We start from the raw sequence: 17915 nt of genomic DNA on the forward strand, positions 1-17915 counted from the left end.
TCTTCTCTGTATAAACCCCATAAATAAAATCTGGTGTTACTCTACATGATAAAGGCCACTGAGATAGGTTGTCTTTGGGGAGAGAATATTGGACTGGAAGTAAAGAGAGGCAGAAATGGAAGGGTTGAGATTGGAGTCTGGCAATGTGAGTCTGAATCCTGGTTCTGACACTACCCAAGTGACAATGGACATGTTGGTTAACTACTTTGTGACTCAGTTTCCTAGTCTATAAAATGAAGATGTTGCCCTAGTTGGCCTCCCTGACAATGTTATACGTGTGATACAACCCCAGGAAGTCTGGGTTGTGGTCCTGTCTCATCCTAACTAGCAGTCTGATAATAGATCCATCTCCCATATCCTCATTCCTCATCCCTAGGAAGGCTTCTTTATAAAATGAAGCAGTTGGACAAGAAGTAGAAAACTCTACTTGAAGAGAATTAGCCAACATTTCCAGGATTAACCTTGGAGAATAAGAGACAGAAAAAATATTTACTCCATCTCCTGGCACCAGGCATTTTCTCTGGCAGGCCCCCATATCTGGAAGCCTCCCCAGCTCCCTTTAAGTCCCTACTAAAATCTCACCTTTTACAAGCAGCCTTCCCAACCCTCTTCATTCCAGTGACTTCCTTCCTTTGGTTATCCTGCATATAGCTTGTTATACACAGTTAATATATATACATATATATATATATATATATATATATATATATACACATAACTTATAACATTGCCATAGCTAATGTATATACATGACAGCCAACATAGCTGTTGGCGTGTCAGTTCCTCTATTAGAGCAGAAGCTCCTTAAAAGGGACTGTCCTCTTGTCTTGCTCTGTATTCCTATCACGTAGCACAATACCTAACACGTAGTAGGTATTTAATGACCGTTTAATGGCTGACTATTTATATAACAGTTATCAGACTGCTACTATAGATGGGGCGCTTAGAGAAGAAAACTTAACACAAGTATTCTATGAGTTCTCCCTCAGCCATTCAGTTTGACCGAAACCCCGCGTTTTCTCCTACTCGTAAAGAATTTCAAAGGAAAATAAGCCCACTAAAAAGTAGAATATGTATTCATTCTTAAAGGTCAATCTGCAAAAAAAAAGAATAACTAAAAATTTAATTAATAAATGAATAGCAAATTGAGCATATTTTCTAGCTCTAGATTCAATGGGACCAAACCTGGGCAAAAGGAATCCAATCTGATACACCTGTATAGGCAAGTCCTTGGACAAGTCACTCTATTGGGCAATGGAGATTCAAAATGAAAAAGAATCCCTGCCCTCAAGGAGCTTCCATGGAGCCACTAAGTGATCCAGAAGCTAGGGTATTGATCCAAGGTAATATTGATTCAGTCACTTACCGGGGAATTCAGGGTAAGTGGCTTAATCCTTCTCAGCCTCACCAATAAATAATTTAAGCCTTAGGATGACTCACCTCTTCCTTCAGTCATCCTAAGGCTTAAATAAATCCAGTGCAAAGTGCTTTTCAAACCTTAAAGTATCACAGAACTTCTGGCTATTACTATTGTTGTTGGGTATTCCTATCTTCATATTTAAGAAAAGGAGAAAATACTTGTCCCTCAAAGTATTGCAGACCTGGGGAGTTTCTTACAGATGCCAATGACCAGGTCATACATTTCAACAACTAATTCCCTTTAATTCTATAATGCAGAGCAAAGAATAGACTTTTAGAGTCGAGATATTGATTACTGGCTGCACCTGGTAGACAGAAAAATATAATAGGAGCAGAGTGGGAATATGTTAGTCCACACCTGACCCATCTGCCATTGTAAACATTCAGGCCAGGGGAATATAGAACAATTATAGTCCATCTCCAGCAAGTCTTCCCTATATAAAATCATGATTTTGGATCAGAATGGGAAGAGACCATAGAAGATCATCGGAGTCCAACTTCCATATTTAACAAATGAGGACCCCACTGCTCAGAGAGATGAATTTGCCAGTGATTTTGCCTTACGTCATACAGCCAATAAATAGCAGAGCTAAGACACGAACCCCCAAATCCAAGTCTCTTTTGCCAAACCCCCAATACCTCTTTTCTTTACCTCTTCAATGATAACTTCTGCTCTCCAGCAGTCTCTCCAATCTGTTCATCTTAGTCACTTGTGAATGATCACCGAGATTGAACTTTTTGTGTATGTTAGGGTGGGCTTCCTCCACCATCATCCCAATTAGTATAATCACAGAAGGTCCAGGAGCTCAAATTAATCAATACAAAGTGGAAACCAGATAAATTCTTAATCAATTTGAGAGGATAATACCGTGCTTTCACTCTTGGAGGAAAACAGTTAATTCCCATAGTGCTCATCTATGAATGAATCAGAGAAATTTCTGGATCCATGTAGACAAACTGCAGCCATTCCACCAGTGGGTGGCCAAGTAGTGAACCATTCCAATCACCAGAGCATTCCAGTTCAGAGGATAGGTGGACATCTGGAGCCAAGGCCTAAGGAGAAATCCTTGTTCTCCTTCTTTTTCCCTCCCCTCCATTAACCATTCCATCAAAAAGCCTGCACAATTAGTAGCTGATGTATAGGACTGAGATCAGAGAATATGAACTAGTAATAAATAAGACAATTAACCAGGAGTGAAAGTCACCTGAGGAAAGTCAGCTTCAAGGAGGGTGACCTCTTGAGAAGGGTGGGAAGGTCAGCTATGGACTCTATCAAGAGAATGAGCTTTGTACACAACTAGAAAGTGTACTTAAGGGAAATTTCATGAGCATTATGAAGGGAGCAAAGGACCTTCAGAAACTAAAGCTTATGAGTTATCCATTTGCCAAGTGAGTTCTCTATTTATGGGTCTCTCCATGTTTGTATTTTTTTGCCTTTATATATTTATGTAAGAATATGCTCCATACTTTGGTGGGGGAAATGTTTTGATAACTACTGTTTTTGCACTATCATCTTTTGGGGGGCTTACCATTAGTGAGGGCTCATAAATTACAATACTAGAAACCCACTCATTATTGAAGTCAGCTGCCTTTTGGAAGCCTGCCCCATCACTGTGAATGGTAGTTGGTGATGTGGCCCAACATGAGCCAATTTGGGTTTTTTTAATCACAAATCTTAGACCAAACTGTTTAAAGAATTAAACAATGACCAAATGCAAATTAAACACTACAGTAAAACTAACCATCAGTAAATATTAAAGCTTTCCCAGCCACACCAAGGGAATGATGCTACCCAAATAGTGTCCAAGGTGGAGATGGTAGGAGGACACCCAAATCGTACAAGCTTAGGAAAAAAGTCCCAGGACTCAATATAGGTTGGGGTGCTATCATTTCTAATGCTCAATTTTCCCTGGCATGAATGTTTACATTGTTAGGTGGATCAGGTCTATACTGACATTTTGCCATATTATGTTCCCGGTCTATGAGGTAGAGCCAGTAATTAACATCTGGGCTTTAAAAGTTTATTCTTTATCTGTGCATTATAGAATCAAAGGGCATTGTTAAAAGGTGTGACCTGGTCATTGGCATCTGTAAGAAATTCCCTGGGTCTACAACATTTGGGAAGAAAAGTATTTTCTCTTTTTCCTAAATATGAGAAAAAAAATATCCTTCCCCAGGAGAATGTAACAAAAACAACAACAGTAAGAATTTATATAGCATCTATATAGGCACAAACCTTTAAAGTAAATCCCGTAGCTCTCCTCAGACTATTTTCACTAGATATTCTGAATTATTTCAAATATGATACAAGTCTTGGTCAGATTAGCAGATTTGACAATGCGACTTAACATATTCTTAGATACGACTGGAGTACTTGGCTTCATTTAGTCCTTCTTTAATCAATGTAAGCCAAGGAAATCTAAATTAATGGGCAGAGGGGCATTCACCCTCTATAAAATCCACATGTCCTTCCTCAATCAACTCTGAGGGGAGAGCTCACATTTCTGACATCACCTTTCATCTCTCACCACCCTACAATCTTCCTGGCTGAAAAGGTATTAGAACCAGTGGTCATCATAATCAAGAACATCTCATTCATCATGTGAAAAAAATCACTAAACTGCTACCAGCTTTTGTCTCATTGATCCTTCTACCAAGTCTATACCCTCAAGAAAGCAGTGTAAGAAATCAAATTCCCATAAATAACAAAATTTTAAGATGATGGCAAAAAAATTAGAAGTAAAATGAGGGCCTGTTGAAGAACAAGGAACCAAGAATGCAAGGCAGCAATACTAAAAGGTAGTCAAACGAACTGGAGAAATAAAGAAATACACCTCCCTACTCTCAGAGACAGGACCAGACAAGAGGGCAAAAAATGATGATGATGATGATGATGACAACGATAGACAACATTAAGTAACTTATCTATGCCTAGTCCTGTAATAAACACTTCACACATATCACATCATTTGACCCTCATGGCATCTCAAGGAGGCAAGTAGTAGAATTATCTCTATTTTTAATGTATGTATAAACTGAGGCAGACTAAGGTGGCACAGTCCATAGAATGCCAGTCATGGAGACATGAGTTCAAAGGCAGCCTCAGAAACTTGCTAGCTGCGTGACCCCTGGACATGTTACCAAACCTTGTTTGTCTCCGTTTCCTCATTTGTAAAATGACCTAGAAAAGGAAATGGCAAATCACTCCAGTCCATATCTTTGGCAAGAAAACTCCAAATGGGGGTCACGAACAGTTGTACCTGATTAACTGGCAAAACAACAGCAAAAACAACAATGGTCAAGTGATTTACCCAAGATGATAGAGTTAGTGATGAGAGAAATGACTGTTTCTCTTTTATTAATAAACAATTACTGATTGAAATGTGTAGGTTATTCAGTTTCTGAATGACACTGTTGATGGATAAGGTTGCCCGATCCCAGGTAGAAGACAAATCCTTTGTCTAGACTGCCCAAGGCTGGTGGGGGGGTGATCTGGGAGGAAGAGTAATCAAAGTCTCATTCTCCCTGCCCCTCATTAGACTAGGTTCACTTAACCAATCAGAGCTGATTTCCTTCCTCTGGAACACCTATTTACCTATTTTTCCAAGAACCCATAAGTGTTGAATGGGTTGCATGAGGCATCTTTGGAATTCAAGAGTTCCATTGACCCCTTTTATTCATAACCCTTAAGCAATAATTAATAAAGTGATTAATGACCCAGAAACTATATCTCCTGAACTTTTTACATACCACAACTAGCAAGCCCCCAGGGGCTGATTTGAATTCAAGTCTTTCTGACTCCAGGTCCAGTGCACTATCCAATGAGCCACCTAGCTGCCCAACAGTTTGGTTTTACTTAAATGTATTTCTTGTTACAAGGAAGGGTACTTGATGAATTTAAGGAGAAATGTCTGTGGTGAAGTCAGTGTGTCTTAGCAGACAAAACTGATCTTAAAGCCAAAAAGTCTACTTTTATAAGATTATAAGTTTCAGGGAAGGGACTGTCTGCATAGTTAGAGTTATTGAAATCACAGGTCTAATCCTTATTCTAATTCTACAAGGATTCTCTTCTAGAGATGTTGATTAACTTTTAATCTGATTTATTTAAAAAAAATAAACCTATGCTGAAGGCTACCACAGCTGATGCAAAATACAGAGGATGTAGAAAAGGTTCATACAAAAGCTTTTGGGAAAAAAATGTTTAAGGAAAAAAAAGAAAAGTGGCTGGTTTTTTTAAATGAAAGGCAATAATAATCACTCCCCCCCCCCCCCCCCCCCCCCCCGCAAAGGAAATACCAAGTATTTGGTATTTGAATTACATAGAAACCCCATCTTAATAGATGCTTTCTTTCAGGAGAATGTACATAAATTTCAGAAGAAAGAATCCAGATTCTCCCTGGCCCTCCCCCCAAACCAAGGCATTACGGATTTCCAAAAGGTTCTGATAAGCGTGGCATCTTAAACCACTAAAAATTTCTAAACCTATTATTATTTTTAAATACAATTGAATCCAAATCTAATTGACTTCAGTTCCCTTAATCTTAGGAGGATTTAATATTTCCATATCCCTTTCCAAGATGAATGCTACCAGTTTAAAATCTAAATTGTTCACTCAGTTTTAAATGCTATGCTGCCCTCTTGTGTGCATGACGTTTTTCATGAAAAGGTAAACCAACACGCAGCAAATAGTCAATTTGGGGATAATTTTTGGTGGACTCCTTTCCACTCCAAAACACCTCCTAGATACTTATTTAACTTCATTGCCATGTCCAAAAAAGACAATGGAAATAAGCTAGAAACCTATGAATTTCCTTCCAGGGTTACTTGGGCCTAGAATCCACCTGATGCCATAATCCCTTTAGTAAAACTCAAACCAAGTTTTCCCAAGAGCCTCTCTTTCCAAACTGATAGCACATTCCTCTGTTTCAAGTATGTGACAGAGCAGCCACACTGGCCTTCCCACTATTCTTCCCATGGGATGTTCAATCTCTTGCCCTCCTGCTGGTGTCCAAGGTGGCGCCCTGTATCTGGAATGCACTCCCTCTTTCTCTGCCTTAGAGTTCCCCAAATTTTTCAGGGCTTTATTCAAACCTCCCCTCCTACATGAGGCCTTTCTTGCTCCCCTCCTTCAGCTGTCTGGGTTTCCCCCCCCAAAAAAAAGACTTTGGATTGATTTCATGTTTACAAATTCCATTGCTTAAATGTGGGCATATTGTCTCCCCCAGTCAAATGGAAACTCTTTGAAACTGCTTGTTGTCTTCCTCATATGCTTAGTCTAATGCCTTAGTTTAAAGAGGTTTCCTTAGGGCTTATTATTTGAAAAGATCGGACTCCTATGGGTCAGCTCTACACCAAGGTCCTCTAACCACTGAGTTACAATATAGAGAAAGTGATCCCCAAATCACTGAGAGATGGGATCACTGGAAGAGCCCAAGCAGGCCCAGGGCCCTGCTGGAGCCTTTGCCTTTGTCATGGTCCTGGACTGGTGGTTTTCATGGTAACAACAGGAACCCACAGAAGGGCCAATTGCTTCTCTAGAAACTATGTGTTGGAGGACACATAGTGTTGGAGAACAACCTCTCTCAGAATTATGCACAAAATTCATAGTAAACTGATTCTACAAAAATACAATTATCAAAACATGTCATTTGTCACATGTCTTAAAGAAAGTAAGGGCAGGCTTCTAAAAGGGAGATTTGAGAAAGGAGTGTGTTCTAATGGTGGGAACATGTGAGCAATGAGAGCTGCATGAATGAGATGAGAATGAATGAATGAACGAAAGAGCAAATGAATGAAAGAAAAGTATTTGTTAAGTGTTCGCTCTATGTTAAAGCTCTGGAATCCAAAGACCATCCCACATCTCAAGGTGCTCATGCTCTAATCAGCGGAGGTAATGCATAAAAGAAAGTTCAGCTACAACTCAGATCAAAAGGTCCAAGGCAGTCAAGTGGGGCTGGTGGCTGGGGGGCTAGAGGTCATAGAGGTAGGGCAGGTGGTGAGTCCTCAAGGATCATAGGAGACAAGGACAAGTCAGATAGGAAAGCCTGACATTCTTCCATCTCATGAAAAGGAGTGAAGTTGTTATGCTACCCTGTGAGCATTGAAGCAGCTCAGGTGAAGGGGGGAACAAAAGAAGGGTGAGCACCCCTGGTTGGATCCATCACATTTACCATCTTTAATGGGTTATATAATGGCCTGAATGAGGGGGTGGAAGAAATAAGGAAGGAGATGAGATGATCATTATGATGAAGGATGAGAAGGGATGGGATACTGCCCTCATTTGCTGATGCTCAGGTACTAGTTAGAAATAGGAAGAAGCTCCTGCCTATAGTTCTGAAACTTCAACAATGCCTGTTGGTAAAAAGAAGAGAGAAGACCAAGGCAGAAAAACCCAGAAGCATTTTCCAGACTCTCTGGAAACATCACTTATCATCACTCAAGTCATCCCTCTTCTTTAATCCAATTCTTCACACATGCCCAAGGCTTCTTCCTCCAAAGGACATAATAGATAAAGACATCAAAAAAAAGTCCTTGATTGTAAAAGACATAGGACTCATGAATTAAGAGCTAGGTCCAGTGATTTGCAATATTGCTATATGTAGGGGCAGCTAGGTGGCACAGCAGATATAGAGCACTGGCCCTGGAGTCAGGAGGACCTGAGTTCAAATCCGGTCTCAGACTCAATACTTACTTAGCTGTGTGACTTTGGGCAAGTCACTTAAACCCTTTGACACGCACACACACGCACACACGCACACACACAAAATAAATAAATAAATGTATATATATATATATATATACATATATATATATATATATATATGTATGTATGTATGTATATGTAGCACAGCTTGGACTCCTATCAGGTAAGGAAGGTGAACATGGTCTGCCATCTTACCAACCAACATTGACTCCTGTCTGATTTATAACTCCAGTGACTTGGGTAGATGAGGAAGAGGGATCAAATGGAACTCTACAAACCAGCTTTCTTGTTCTCTCTCTATAAGCAACCTGCTTGTAGACTAGTCTCAAAGTTGTAAAGATTAGAAATAAAACCAAGAACATATCGCTCTCCTAAGAAGTAAAACAGATTGTTGGTTCTCCAGAAAGTTATGAAAACTTCCTAGTTAAATCCTAGGCACAGATTTCAGTTTGTACCCAGAGTGAATAGATACTCAAGGGGTCATGAATTGAAGGACAAAGAACATTTGACCCAGAGAAGGATTAAAATGGATATGAATTTGACAATTGTCATACAGAGGGAGGCTGAGGTTTCTTTTTTGTCTGCTTAGCCAAGCTAAATCAAGGGACGGAGATCATAGAAAGGAAGATTTGGGAGCGATAAAAAAGGAAATTTCTCAAGAACTATTCAAAAAAAATTGGATGAATTTGATGAATTTGGATGAATGCATGATATTCCCCCTTACTGCGGTTCTCCAGACAGAGACAGGACAACCATTTGCTTTATATACGCATATATCTTTTCAAGGGGATTCCTGCTCAGACATACAGTACCACTGGACAACTTCAAGGCAGGCAAAGAGTACTGGACTTGGGATCAGAAGGGCTTGAGTTCAAATCCTCCCTTAGACACTCTGTATGACCCTGAGCAAATTATCTAAGCTCTTGAATCCCAATTTCTTCATCTGTAAAATATGAATAATAATAGTACTACCCTCCTAGGATTGTTGTGAAATGAGATAACATGGGAAGTACCTGGCAGGGCTTAACATGTCATATGCAAATGGTATCTATTATTGCTATTTTCTTATTAAATAGAACCTCTTATTAAATATTACTTCCAGATCTCAATCTCAATCAATGAGATTTTTTAAAAATAAGAACCACAAATAAAGTATAGGTCACTCACCATGAAACACGCTATTGTCCACTAGGAAATGCCGCCGATATTGTACACAGTTCCTCTTCTCAAGGCCCCAGTAACTCATTATTCTGGGACTTTCTGTCCAGCATCAAATCCCAAGTGATCTGAGGAGGGGGGAAAAAAGAAGAAGACAAAGGTTTTTTTCAAAAGAATGAGGGAGTTGCATTTTTTTTTGCTACTCCATGGCTTTCCCTGAATCACCATATATAGCTTATTTTTTTGTTGTTTAATAATTTCAGTCCTGTTCTACTCTTTGGGTTTATTGTTCCATTTCAGGTTTTCTTGTCATTTCCTTCTCCAGTTCATTTTACAGATGAGAAAACTCAGGCAAACTGAACTGAGTGACTTGCACATGGTCCCACAGCAAGTAAGCATCTGAGGTCACATTTGAACTCAGGAAGATGAGACTTCAAGTCTTCAGATCCAACACTCTATCATCCTTATAAATAATATATGATCTTTAAGTAGCATTTTGCTATTTACAAAATGTTTTGTAAAATTGTCTCTGTCTCCACAACAATCTCATAAGGTGGGCATTATTTTTATTACTATAGTTAGTTATCATCTTAAATCATTGTTATTATTATTATTATTACAGATAAACTTCATAAAGGACAAGGGATTTTTCTGGGTTCACACAGCCAGAAGCAATTTGAGAAAAGATTCAAACCTGGATCTTCTGCCTGCAAGCCTTAGAACCTTATTTTTTAAACCATCTCTCTCCAAACCTTGGACTTTTTTCCTGGACCCAACTTAATAACACATACTTTAATGATCAGTGATGTTATCACTGGGGTCTTCCCTCTCCTTTCACAGTCTATGGTTTGTCTATACCTTATTAGATAGTCTTTGGGGATTTCTCTGGCCAAAAAACAAAATCGGCCTCCACACAGCAACCAGGGGAAAAGTCTCTCCATTCATAGGCTGACTGATCCTTCAACAACAGCCAGTCTGTCATCACCTACCTATACTCAAAGACTTTCTCACAATGAGGCTGCCAATAGGTTGCCATTAATTAAATATTCTGAAACACTAGCTTATTAAAAATGTACCTTCCTGACCTGAAAAATTCCTGATGCTCAGGATAGCAGATTTAGCATCAGGATATAGGTTAGAAACAAGATAATCCAGGTGATTGTTGGATGGAAGTGATTAATGAGACTATACTGAGGCTCATCACATTTGAGGTTGGCCAAAGTACTGACCTTTTTTAGGGAAATTCACTGTTGGGGGGAAAAAGCTACATTTATTAGAATCTACTTGAATAGCCGGCCCAAGAGAGCAGAAACATTTTCTTATCTGTAGACTGTGGGGTCCCTCAAAGTCTTGGATGAAGGAGAACCATAAAGAGAGACAGAGACAGAGAAGCAGGAAGAAAGAGAGAGATTGTATGTATGTATAAACCAACATACACTGTTTTGAGGGTTTCTATAGTGGACAAGTAATTGAAGATAGTTTGACTAGGAAGTTAATAAGAATTTATTAAGAAATTCAATTTGCTAATTAAATTTATAAGATTTGAATCTAAAAAAAATCATCTCTGTAAAATTAAAGTTGAGGATTACCCAAAGGTCAATGGAGAAATACATAATGGAAAGAATAAGCTCAAACACAAACACAAAGGAATTATGCAAAACAAGGGTAAAGGGTTCCTTTAGGAAAGAATATGAGTAGGAAAAAGGGATAGCCACACCTACAAAAGCAAAAGCCAACGTATAGATTCTACTGGTATCCATTCAATGTCAAACAGACAGGAGAGGCATGGTGTATACATAGAACCAGAAGGGACCTTAGAGGCCAACTGATCCAATGCCACCAAGTTCTTCTCCCACGCTATGGGACTCTTCAGACTGTTTCTACATCTCAACTACCTTCTCCCACTGGAAGGTCCCTCCACACCTTGAGTCTCCTTCCTTTATTGGTGATTTCCAATCAGAAGTGCCCAGGTCAGAGATAATTCTCTGGACTTTGTCACCATGTCTTCACTTAAGGATCTCCCTCTCCCCACATACACACTTTTCAGCTCTTTTCTGTATGTTTTCTTCTCCTAGTAGAATGTAATTCTTGTGAACAAGACTGTCTTTTTGCTTAAATCTGTACCCCCCAAAAAACTTAGCACACTTGCTGGCAATAGAGAGTATTTAATAAATGCTTGATGATAGACCGTTTACAGGTGAAGAAACTGAGATAAATGTAGGTCTCCTGCCTGTTAGGTGGACCCCTTGTGGTGCAGAATGGTTGATGAGATGAGGAGGATGAGAAGGAATGGATGAATCTTACTATGTCATTGGGGAACTCATGGAACCAATAGAAACCTGTGTTATTCATTAATAAGAATTAAGTACCAGCAAGATTTGCATATCCCACCACAGAAAGTTATAAAATTGGTACTTTACAAACTTGAACAGCATATGAAGAGGCAAGTTAATTCTTATTGGGATTTAGAAGAAACTATCTTGTAAAGAATTTTTCTAATAAATACACAGAGAAGGATCATATCTAGAGCTTAGAAAAGTAAATAAGCGAAGCAGTTGATTTTTTTTAAACTAAGGATAAGAAAGAGTCAAAAGAAAACAAGGGTCCCTTTACCTACTACATACAAACACAAAACTTTCCAAAATGCTTTCATTCAGATACATAAGCAAATCTTTTTTTTTTTGTTTTATCTGAAACAATGATATGTTGGATCATTCTTTTTTTTTTTTTAAGGTTTTTGCTAGGCAATGGGGTTAAGTGGCTTGCCCAAGGCCACACAGCTAGGTAATTGTTAAGTGTCTGAGACTAGATTTGAACCCAGGTACTCCTGACTCCAGGGTGGGTGCTTTATCCACTGCGCCACCTAGCCTCCCCCATAAGAAAATCTTAAAGGGGTTCATCAAGTCTTTATCTATTCATTCTGTAAATCTATTGGGGGAGAAGAAGGGGTAACACAGACTTTTTGATTTCATTGTCCAGAGAGATTCTGGTAAAGATATCATCACTATCAATGCTATTTATACTCTTAGAAAGGTGCCTGGGGCACTGAAAGATGAAGTGACTTGCTCAGGGTCCCACAGCCAATATGTCAGAAGCAAGAACTGAATTTGAGGCTTCCAAAAACAGCTCTTTCCATTTCATTAGATTGCTTCTCTGGAAAAGGCTCACTAGCAAATTTTTTTCCCTTTCTCAAATACATAATATTTAACTTTTTTTTCCAATTACATGTTAAAACAATTTTTAACATTTAGTGTTTTTTAAAAGTTTAAGTTCTAAATTCTATTTTTTTAAAGTAGTCTTTCCCCCCAAGTCTCTGAAAATCTCATTACATAGTTTTTAAAAATCATTCTCTAAGTTTTCTCTTTTTAAACATGGGTCAACAGTTGGTTTTACTCATTTAGCTTAAGGCATTTTTAATGTTAGAAGATCTCTAAAACAGCTCCTGGATGACCATTTCTAGGTTAAGTCGGTTAAAAAAAAAAACACAAAAAACAGGTTTGACTAGAGGGCCTCAGAAGGCCTTTCCAAGTCAAGGGTTTCTTATTTATAGGTGTACATAGAGACCAGAATGGAAAGTGAGGGGAGTATTTCCTCATTTCCTCATGGGTGAGTAGGAGGAGCTAAAAAAAAAAAAAAGGAAAATAACTAAAAACCAAAACCCTGCCATCTTCCTTTTCATTGCATATTGAATTTCTTTTCTGAGCCAGCAGAGCCCGGAGCCAATTTTGCTTGGATCGGTCCCAGCTCCTCTAGAGGCAAAATGAACCGTCCAGGCAGAAATTGTCAACGTAACTAGATGCAAGCAGCAGTTGAAATGGGCTCCAAACCCATTGTGAAAAGGCATCCCCTGGGAGTTAATCTATCATCACGCAGAACGGCAAGGAACGATGCCAACTAAATGAAGAACTTTGAAAGTGGGTGACCAAAGCCGAGCCACTTTGACTCATTCCAAAGCTGGTGGAATTCTGAGTTATTCATTAATAACCCCACCACAGATAGCTATAAAATTGGTACTTTACAAAGCTGGATATCATAGTCTATTTACTGGGAGTAGGAAAAAACTAACTTGCAAAGAATTTTTCTCAAAAATACCACTGAGAGATAGACCACATCTAGAGCTCAGAATAGTAAATAAGATTTTTTTATTTAAATATAAAAAAAAATGTTACTTTACCTAATACTTATAAAGTTTTCTAGGATGCTTTTACACAGGTACGTGATGATATTTGTCCTTCATTCTCAAAGAAGACCACGCCATTGGGGAGGTGATGCACGTGAATTGGATTTGAGTGGGGGGTTGAGGGGGCTGTGCTTCATCACCAGCCTCACTTTCTCCTCCAGGCCACCTGGGTCCAATGGTCAGATATGATTCAGGACAACTGGTAATAGCCCCGGCTGTTTAAGCAACTCTTAAGGCTTTTGACTAAAATCCCAGCCCTTCCATTAGGCTGAGCAGAATGTGACCACTGGGAAAGCTACAACCACTCATCAGATCTCTTAATAAATCAGCAGCCTCTGGTTCATCATTTCCCCTGTTTTAGGAAGCCTAGTGGTGGAGATTCCGATGCCCTTTCTCCAAGTCAGGGAGTCAGGGGATGGTTGACTTAGCCGTCACAATTCAGACAAGCAGCTCTTGGCTAAACCTGACTGTAGCCTTATCATCACTTACATACTCAAATGTCCACTTTGTGGGCTGCCTATGAACGCCAAACAAAGACACCCATTAATCACCACCAGCCGGCCACAAAGAGAAACAAGTGGAGAGAGACCCTTCAGTCTGTCAGACCTGAAACAGTCCCAGCCATTCCATAGCAATCTGTGCAAGTCAATCTGAGCCCTGATAGATACACCCACTAACTGGCTACTCCCCCTATCCTGCTGGTAGAAGTCAGGGTGCCATTGGCTTCCACTCTAATCTGACATTTCTAGCAAATTTCTCACATATGCAGAGACACACACACACACACACAAATTTCCTCTTCCATCAATCCCACAAGCTGAATATTACAAAGAACCTCCCTTAAGCTTCATAAGGTGCCATGCACCAGGCCCTCACCCTCCTAAATAGAGGCAGCATAGGATTAATGAGCTAGACTTGTAATCACACTAGAATTTTAATCCTGCTTCGGGCACATATTAGCTACGTGATCTGGGATAAGCCTCTAAAGGGCCTCATTTTCCTCATCCAGAAAATGGGGATAATGCTATTTTTATCACCTATTTTAAGTGTAGTTTTAAGAAACATTCATTGCAAACCTCAAATCTCAGAAGCACTAAAAATAAATTTCTATTATTAATTTAACAGGAGTTCTTATTCATCTGGCAATAGATAAGAGAAGCCAATCTAGTATGAGAAAGGAATAAAAAGTTTGAGAGCTGGAAGAGGGAGTCTAACCTCCCTCATATTCAGCCAATGGGAAGCCTGGGAAAGTTAAAGACTTACCTCAAGTCACATAGATAGGAAGTATCAGAGGAGGAATTTGAATCCAGGTCCCCAGACTCCAGAGGCAGACCCTCCCCCTGTTCCATGGCTGACAACTTACTGATCGCCCTCTTTCTCTGAAATGTCATGATTCTTTAAGGACATGGTGCCCTTAGGTTAAACATGCCAGTATGAAAGGAGGCAAAAGTGGCCTATGCCAAAGTGGATGTTGCTTAGAGGGGCCCATGGAAGTTTGCTTTAGGGTGGGCCAGGAAGAAAGATGTGTTCAGGGAGGTTTGATAGCAAATACCCTGAAGAGATCAAAAGACCTTTAATAATATCTACAATCAGGGCGGCTAGGTGGTGCAGTGGATAAAGCACCAGCCCTGGAGTCAGGAGGACCTGGGTTCAAATCCAACCTCAGACACCTAATAATGACCTAGCTGGGTGGCCTTGGGCAAGCCACTTAACCCCATTTGCCTTGCAAAAACCTAAAAAAATAATAATAATAATATCTACAATCATCCATGATCCTTCTCCTATTCCATGGAATAGCTACACATCTAGACCAAAAAACTCTGAAGGCAGTCTCACCAGTTGTTTTTTTTAGGTTTTGGTTTTTGTTTTTTGTGTTTTTTGCAAGGCAACGGGGTTAAGTGACTTGCCCAATTATTAAGTGTCTGAGGCCGGATTTGAACTCCTGACTCCAGGGCTAGTGCTCTATCCACTGTGCCACCTGGCTGACCCCTCACCAAACAGTTTTTAAGATCCATGATCTGTCCCCCCAATTCATATTTTCCATTTTGGAGCCCTGGAAGTTGCCCAGTCATTTTTTTTAGGGTTTCTGTAAGGCAAATGGGGTTAAGTGGCTCGCCCAAGGCCACACAGCTAGGTAATTATTAAGTGTCTGAGGCCGGATTTGAACTGAGGTACACCTGACTCCAGGGCCGGTGCTCTATCCACTGTGATACCTAGCCACCCCTCACCTAGTCATTTTTCAGGAGGACATTGAGGTCTAGAAAGGGAAAGTGACAAAAAATAAAATTTGAAACTAGGATTCTGATTCCAAATTCAACTTTCTATCATACTAGGGAGGTCATAGAAAATCCTGGCAGCCAGTTCTCATTGTTGCTCAATCGCTCAATTGTGTAGGACACACCAGTACTGGCCATAGGGTTTTCTGGGCAGATATTGGAGTGGTTTGATGTTTCCTTTTCCAGTGTATCTCCATTTTACAGATGAGGAAACTGAGGCAAAAAGGGTGAAGTGACTTGCCCAGGGTCATACCGCTAGTATGTGTCTGAGGCTAGTTTGCACTCAGAAGATGAGTCTTCCTGACTCCAGGCCCAGCACTCTATCCACAGCATCACATAGCTGCCACAATCAAAGAAGATGATCTCATTCCTAGAAGGACATCCTATGTTAAAGCAGCATCAACCAAATTAGATTATAGAAACATGGTGATTGATATCCCTAGCCAAGGGAAGACCTTCTTACTCTTGCTGTGTGGCCTTGGACAAGCCACCTACCCCCACTGCCTTGCAAAAAAAAAAATCTAAAAGAAAAATCTTACTCTTACTGAAATTTTGGTTTTTATATCATTTTCCTATATAGATTTGCATCACCTTCACCATCAACTACTTATTAGCAAACCATCCTTTCTAATAAAGTTGTTCTAATAAAGTGTTGGGGTTTTTTTTAAAAAAATCAAAGAAAATTAGGTCAGTAACATATCAGCCATGTGTCTGAAGATACATTCAATACTCTATTGTTATAGTCCCCTGGCTCTGTAAAGATGGAAGGAAGGTTCACTTTCCCAACCCAACAGAACTGACTCATCAGAAATGACTACAGTAAAGTGGAGTCAAAATGGCAGAGGGGGAGAAAGAATTGCTGTGAGTTCCGCACCCAAATTCTTCCCAACAGTGTCAGAAAATGCACCAGATCAAATCCAGATTGGAAAAATCCAAGAAAAACCCAGAGTGGGTGACTGGTCCAGTTTAGGCTGGTATAAGAAACAAGCAGAAAGAGAGATCTGTGCACACTGGGGTTGGGGTGGACCAGGAGAGTACCACTATGAAACACCTCAGCACCTGGAGAAGCTGGGCACCAGAGCACCATGCTGGGTCACCTTAACCTCCAGGGTTGAATACCTGAGTCTGGGAAGAGGCGCCAGATGGAGACTTTGCAGTTCACTGCCCAGTTCTGGGGCACAGACTCAAAGCAGTCTGAGGAGGGGATCCGCCACAAAGGAGGGGTTCCAGAGTGGTTGTGGACCCTGAGCTGTGAGAGAAGCACATTCAGACCACAAGAGCGGGTGTGCAGTTTGGACCACAGGATGGTCCAACATACCCAAAGACAGAGGTACAGGAGCTGCTCAGACCTTAATGGGCATAGTCCAACCTAATATCAAGTCTAAAGGGAGGAAATAGGTGGATAGAATGATAAACAAATAAAAAAAGAATCCCACTATAAAAAGTCATTATGATGAAAAGAAACAACCAAGATACCAAACCCAGGGGAAGGGAATGACTCCAAAAAATTTATAAGCAAAGTCTCAGAAAAAAAAAGCAACTTGATAACAAATCCAACTAGTAGTCCTAGAAGAGATGAAGCAAGAATTTTAAAGGAGTTTTGAATTTTTTTTCTTAATGAAATGAGAGTGCCAGAGGAAAAATGGGAAAAGAAATGAAAGTAATAAAGAAAGGAAATAAACAATCTGGTACAAGAATTACCGAAAACCTGGCCAAGCCACAAACTTTCTGAAAATTAGAAAGGATCAAATAGAAGCTAATGATTCCATGAGACAAGAAGAATTATTTAAAACAACTAAAAAGGAAGAATTCAAGTATCAAGGACTCACAGTGAGGATTATATATATGATTTAGCAGTCATCACCAGGAAGGGAAAAAAAAGAGTTTGGAATAAAATATTCCAAAAGACAAAAGATAGGCTTAGAGACAATAAATAATTTACCCAGAAAAACTGAGCATACTACTTCACAGTTTTAAAAAATGGATATTTAATAAATTAGAGAATTTCCAAGCATCCATGATGAAAAGACTAGAGCTTCAAAGAAACTGAAGTGGGAGTCAAGATTAACATAAACAGGCAAATATGAATAAACAATCATAAGAGACTAAATAAAGGTAAACATAGGAAAACCCAACCCTAAAATAGAGAGCCTTTGTATATTGAGTAATAAAATATAAA

The 17915-nt window shown here is 39.6% G+C and overlaps 1 protein-coding gene across 2 annotated transcripts in view; it reads right to left on the reverse strand.

Moving 5' to 3' along the window:
• PLCH1 (phospholipase C eta 1) overlaps positions 1-9662 on the reverse strand; it is a 198692-nt gene extending 189030 nt beyond the window's left edge. For both annotated transcript variants that reach the window (XM_074190792.1, XM_074190791.1), the window contains exon 1: positions 9290-9662. In XM_074190792.1, the coding sequence (XP_074046893.1) occupies positions 9290-9368 (79 nt within the window). In that variant the 5' untranslated portion in view covers positions 9369-9662. The remainder of the gene's footprint in view (positions 1-9289) is intronic.
• Between the last annotated feature and the right edge of the window lie 8253 nt (positions 9663-17915).

Source organism: Macrotis lagotis, chromosome 6 (assembly GCF_037893015.1).
Source record: "Macrotis lagotis isolate mMagLag1 chromosome 6, bilby.v1.9.chrom.fasta, whole genome shotgun sequence".
NCBI lineage: Eukaryota > Metazoa > Chordata > Mammalia > Peramelemorphia > Peramelidae > Macrotis > Macrotis lagotis.